The sequence below is a fragment of the Chiloscyllium plagiosum genome, unplaced genomic scaffold (assembly GCF_037043375.1).
Source record: "Chiloscyllium plagiosum isolate Xiang-an unplaced genomic scaffold, Cpla_swu_hap1 HiC_scaffold_36, whole genome shotgun sequence".
NCBI lineage: Eukaryota > Metazoa > Chordata > Chondrichthyes > Orectolobiformes > Hemiscylliidae > Chiloscyllium > Chiloscyllium plagiosum.
Window position 1 is genome coordinate 44,538,681 of NW_028270174.1, and position 6,000 is coordinate 44,544,680.

Sequence of the window (6,000 nt, forward strand, 5' to 3'; positions counted from 1 at the left end):
ACTCCTGCGATTCCAAATCTCTGTCCAAGCCAATTAAAGGGACAATCCAAGGACTGCCAACAATTTCGCCCATGGATAGGTTTGAGACTCTGTAACAGTTTCAACTTCTACTTCTCAACCTTAGATCTCTGCTTCCATGATTTCGAGGTATGCATTCCTGGTGAGAGAACCTCTCCACTGGATAATACATTCTCATAAAGTCTGCCTTACAAGGTCATCTTTATCAGCAGAATTTTCTGATCCTTTTCCCTAAGCAGGGTGGTGACCACCCAAAAGCATCAGATATATTGTGAATGGCAAAGCCCACTGTTCTTATGCTATGTTATCACCTGATGGGCTTTGTAGTGAATCATTTCTTCTAACAGTGGTGCCCTGCCCCCCACTTGAAGACTGCTACCAAACAGTGGTTGGGGACCACTGTGAACAGCAATGCTGCCTCACATGCCAAGCTTGCTGACTGAACAGCAAGGCCAAAATCCAGAAGCAGCTGGAGAGGTTAATTTCCTTGGCTGGAGGGGTAGGTTTTACAGATGGGGTTCTCTGTGAAAAGGACTGCTTAGCTGTGATCCAGTCTTGATTATTCCCAGATTGGCTCAGAATGAGGCCTGCACCACATACCCAAAAAACTTCGCAGTCAGGCCATTTCCTTAATTTTTCCAGAATATCACTACCATTTTCACCTGGCAGGAAAAGCCAATCACCACATTGGTATGAAAAAGTCTTTAACTGACCTTGGTTGATGATATAACAGCCTCACCTGGCAGCAGTGTGGGAAAGTGAAGCTTTGGCTTTCTCAAGTAGAGCTTAATTCCTGGTTGCGGGAAGTCAGCGGGTGTCAACCTGCCTGCTTTATTTTCCCTGCTATCACCTTCCTCACTGCTTCCCTGGAGGATCTGATTTTGCTCGATGCCTTGAAAAGAATTAAATTTGTTTTGCCTCTTGACTTTGTTCCTACATAATAGAACTATTTAATTTGTGATTTTGATTCATGGAAACATTAATAGGTTATCATTTTTTAATTGATCATTTTTCTTCCTTCAGCTTCAGCCTGGAAGTTGTAATCTTCGGTCAGTTTTCTGTTTGGTCCGCCCACATATTGACTTTACGTTTCATGGAATCCTCTCACACATTAATACAGTTTTTGTTTTAAGAAGCAAGGTAAACTTTAACTCTGTACAGCACAATAAATTCCTGTAAAGTTTACTTCATGACGCTTTTCCTCGAGTTTATTGAAAATAAGTGTTTGTTTATCCACTGTAGGAAGGCTTGCTGAATGGTGTAAAGACAGAATCTGATGATGACCTGACTGGTGCTGAAATCAGCTGTTTACGTGTGAAAGGACAGATGATCCATTTACCTGAAGCAGATAATATACTTTTCTTGTGTTCTCCCAGGTATATTTTTTTATTTTTCACAAAATAGCTGCAAAATACCATTTATCAACATGATATTTGAATGAATTTTAGTGTTTTTTGTTGATGATAATAGAATATCCTTTATTGTCATGTATACTCCAGTAAAGAAGTACTGTGAAAAGGTTTTACAATTGCTGCCCTCTAATGGTGCCGTCTTAGGTACAAGCACCTCGATACAAATCTTGGATTCAAAAGTGGAATAAAAGGCAAAGTAGTACCATTACTTACAGTACCTAAAAAAAAGTTAGAAATGAGATAGCTATAGCATAGTTAAAGGATTGATATTACAATCCAGTAAAGAGTATCAAATACACATTAGATTGCAGCAGCTCAGTGAGTCCGTGCGTTGACTGTCTGCGCCAGGTCCCAGTCCAACATCCTCCAGTCCGCTCCGCATCGGCACTCAGCTGCATCATCGTAAGTTGTGCTGCTCCAGGACTTGGGTTTCCCCGTATGCTGCAAGAACATAAGAAATAAGAGCTGGAGTAGATCCTTCAGTCTCTCAATCCTGCTGTGTCATATTAACATGGCTGAAGTTCTACACCAATCCCACTTTCCCATCCTATTTTCATATTCCATAGTACCCAAAAAATCTTTCATCTCAGTCCCAAGTATACCACATTAACTTAGTAATCACAGCCCACTTGTGTAGAGAATTGCTGTCATTCCCAACCCTCTGAGTGATGAGTTCTACTTTTTTACTGTTTCTGCCAAGTGCATAATTTCAAATATGTCTACATTATGCTCCATTTGCAACCTCTTGGCCAATCACTTGACCAGCCTACATCTCTTTCCAGCCCATCTGTTGTTCTGTCATAATTTATTTTCCTGTTTAGCTTTGTGGTTATCAGCAAAGCTGGATATGTTCCACTTGGTTCACCTATTTAATTTATTGATTAGTGAATAGCTGAAGCTGAAGCACTGACATCTGGGATGCTCCACTCATGGGTTTCAGTTCATAGAGCAATGGGGCAGAAGAGAGATATACAGCTGAGACAGGTGTCATTGAACCATGCTGTGACCAGTGTCCTGGCAAATTGAATGACTAGGGCTATAGGACTTTCGAAACTAAGTAGAGGTCAAAAGTGTTTAAGAGGGAGGAACATTCGCTTGCAAAGCAAAAAGATATGGTGGCATTGCAAGGCAACTCCTTTTGATAATGATACCCAGCATAGGATAGGTTGTGTTCAGCCCAAATGCGGCTGAACTAAAATTTTACACAACAGCAACGTGACTTGCCAACTTTTATATTCAGTGCAGCGACTGATGAAGGCGAGTTTGCCATATGCAGCTTTACCTTCTTGTGTTGCCATTTTCAGGGAGTTATGAATTTGCACCACAAGATCCCTCTGTATGTCAGTGCTTCTAAGATTCCTGCCATTTACTATATACGTTTCTCTTGGATTTGACCGAACATGTATCACCTCATACTTGTCCAGATTAAACTTGATCTGCCAGTTCTCTATCTAACTTTTCAATTGGTCGAATAGCCTGCTGTATCCTTTGACAACCTTCCCCACTGTCGGTAACTCTACTAATTTTTGTGTCGTCTGCAAACTTACTAATCAGACCACCATCGTTTTCATCCAAATCATTTGTATATATTACAAACAACAGAGGTACCAGTACTGATCCTTGTGGAAGATCACTGGTTACAGACCTCCAGTCAGAAAAACATCCCTCCACAACCTCCCTCTGTCTTCTGTGACTAAACCAATTTTGTATCCAACTTGCCTACTTGTGTGCAACTTAATCTTCTGGACCAGTCTACCATGGGGGACTTATCAAATGCCTCATGAAAGTAAGCGTAGACAGTATCTACTGCCCTACCATTATCAGTCACCTTTGTCACTTCATCAAAAGACTCAATTAGGTTTGTGAGATGAGAAAGCACTGCAGGCTATACCTCATAAGTCCGTTCTTCTTTTCATGGTCCTAAAACTCTTCTTCAATAATTTCCCTACCAGTGAGGGCTCACTCAAAGGCTCACCAGCCTAAAATTTCCTGGATTATCTCTGTTGTTCCTCTTAAACAAAGGAACAGCATTCTCCAATTGTTTTTAAGACCTTGCCTTGGCTGTAGAGGACACAAAAATCTCTGTCAAGGGCCCAGCAATCTCTCTCGCCTTGTTCAGTATTTTGGGATAGGAGAATTATCCATCAACTCTTGAAAGGTTTTAGAATTTGGTGCCTCAGGAAGAAGTTAGACTCCCAATAACCAAAGAAGCTGTGGGTCCAGAAGCCTGAATCATTCTACTATCTACTTTGATATTGACAAGATATAATCACCACCACCTTAAGATCAGCATGCCCTAGAATGTAAACATACCCTCCTTAATCTTACTATCACCATGTCTCCATGTCTTTCTCCTCAGTTAAAACCAATGCAAAGTACTCATTAAGGACCTCACCCACTTCCTCTGACATAAATTCCCTCCTTTGTCCTTAAGTGGACCTATCCTTTGCCTAGCTACGTTCTTGTTCCTAATACACATTCAAATGCTTTGGGATTCTGCTTAGTCCTACTTGCCAAGGACACTTGATAGCCCTTTTAGCCCTTCTAATTTCTTGTCAAAGTTCTATTCCCCTCAAGGGCCTTATTTGATTTTGGTTTTCTAAGCCTTTTATGTATATTTCCTTTTACTTTTTGACTAATCTTTTCATCTCTCTTATTACCCAAGGTTCATGAATCTTGCCATCCATACGCCCAATATGGTAGTAGTTAGCCTTCTCCTAGTTAAGTGCTTTCACCTGAGAACTGCGCTTTTCCTTATCCACAAAAAACTCAATTTACAGAATTATTGACACAATTACCAAAATGCTCCCAGATTGACATTTTGATCACCTGGCTGGCTTAATGCCCCAATACAGAGTCTGGTATGGCCCCTTCTCCATTTACATATTCTTTCAAAAAACCGTTCTGGACACACCAAACAAATTCCCATCCTCCATCCCCTCGCACTAGTCGTAGTCAACATTAGGGAAATTAAAGTCACCTACTACAACAACCCTGTTGTCTTTGCATCTTTTCATGATCTGTTTCCATATCTGTTCCACCGGCTGGCTATTGGGAGGACGTTTTTGTACAACCCCATCAGAGTGATTGCACCTTCCTTTTTCCTGAGTTCTAGCCAAATTATGCTGTTAGATGGGCCCTCCAAAATGGGCTCATGGTGCAGGTGTGACATTCTCCTTTATCAATAATGTAACTCCACCCCTGTCTATCATGCCTGAAACATTGAAACTCTGAAATGTTGAGTTATAGTCCTAGCCATCTCTCAACCTGACTTTTATGATGGTTACAACATCGTGGTTCCATGTACTAATTCAGGCTCAAAGCTCATGTGATTTAAAAAAAAACATTTGTTTATTTAACCTGGCCCTGCCTGTTCTTCCTATTTGACTTAATATCAACCTTCTCCTCAATCATTCCAAATGCTGACCTACTGGTCTGGTTGCCACCACCCCTGACACACTAGTTTAAACTCTCTTGAGTGGTACTAGCAAACCTCCCTGCCAAGACATTGGTGCCCCTCTGGTTTAGATGCAACCCTTCTTGTACAGGGATCAACTTGCCTTGGAAGAGACCCCAATGATCCTGCCTCCTACACCAGCTCTTTAGCCATGCCATTCATCTGTATCACCTTGTTATTTCTGGCCTCACCAGCACATGGCACTGGGAATAATCCTGAGCTTACGCCCCGAGAGCTCCTGCAAAGGGAATTTAGGGAAATAAATAAATTAGCATCACAGTGTAGGTGAATGGGTATGATCTTATGGATATTATGCAGATGTGGTCATGACAAGATTGAAGCTGTCAACTAAATATTCGAGGTAGGTGACTTTTCAAAGGTTTGTACAGAACATTAGTAAGGCCTCTACTTGAATACTGTGTCCAGTTCTGATCGCCCGGTTGTCAGAAGGTTATTATTCAACTGCAGAAGATTCAAGAGATTCACCAGGATGTTGCTAGCTATTAAAGGTTTGAGTTATAAAGAAAGGCTGGATAGGCTGGGACTGTTTTCACGGAGTAAGGAAGGTTGAGAGGCAGCCACATAGAAGGTTATAAAATAATGAGAGATATAGATAGGGTAAATAGTAATTATCTTTTCCCTCAGATAGGGGATTTCCACATTAAGGGGTGCATTTTTAAGGTGAGAGGAGAGAGATTTTAACAAAATTCATGAGGGGCAAATTCTTTACACAGAGGGAGATTTGCGTGTATAATTTACTACCTGAGAAAGTGGTGGATGTGGATTCAATTGCAACATTTAAAAGACATTTTGATAAATATATGAATAGAAAAGGTTTGGAGGGATATGGGCAAAAGACAGGCAAGTGGGCCTAGTTTAGTTTGAGATTATGTTTGGCATGAACTGGTTGGAGTGAAGGGTTTGTTTCTGTGCCATGTGACTGACTTGATGACAAGGTTGGTAGGGTGACTTTGTTAGGATCAGATAGAATGACTATACATGTGCATCCTACTGGACTATTACGTCCTTACATTTACATCAGTATTAACAAGTTATTCACAATGCCTTTGCAGCTTCTGACATTTTACACCACATTTTACACCTCAAGATTGT

The 6,000-nt window shown here is 40.9% G+C and overlaps 1 protein-coding gene across 1 annotated transcript in view; it reads left to right on the plus strand.

The window, feature by feature from the left end:
• Positions 1 to 6,000, plus strand: part of gucy1b1 (guanylate cyclase 1 soluble subunit beta 1) — a 200,685-nt gene that overhangs the window by 122,649 nt on the left and 72,036 nt on the right. Inside the window, exons 7-8 of the mRNA XM_043708804.2 lie at positions 1,042 to 1,158; positions 1,261 to 1,394. Of these exons, the coding sequence (XP_043564739.2) occupies positions 1,042 to 1,158; positions 1,261 to 1,394 (251 nt within the window). The remainder of the gene's footprint in view (positions 1 to 1,041; positions 1,159 to 1,260; positions 1,395 to 6,000) is intronic.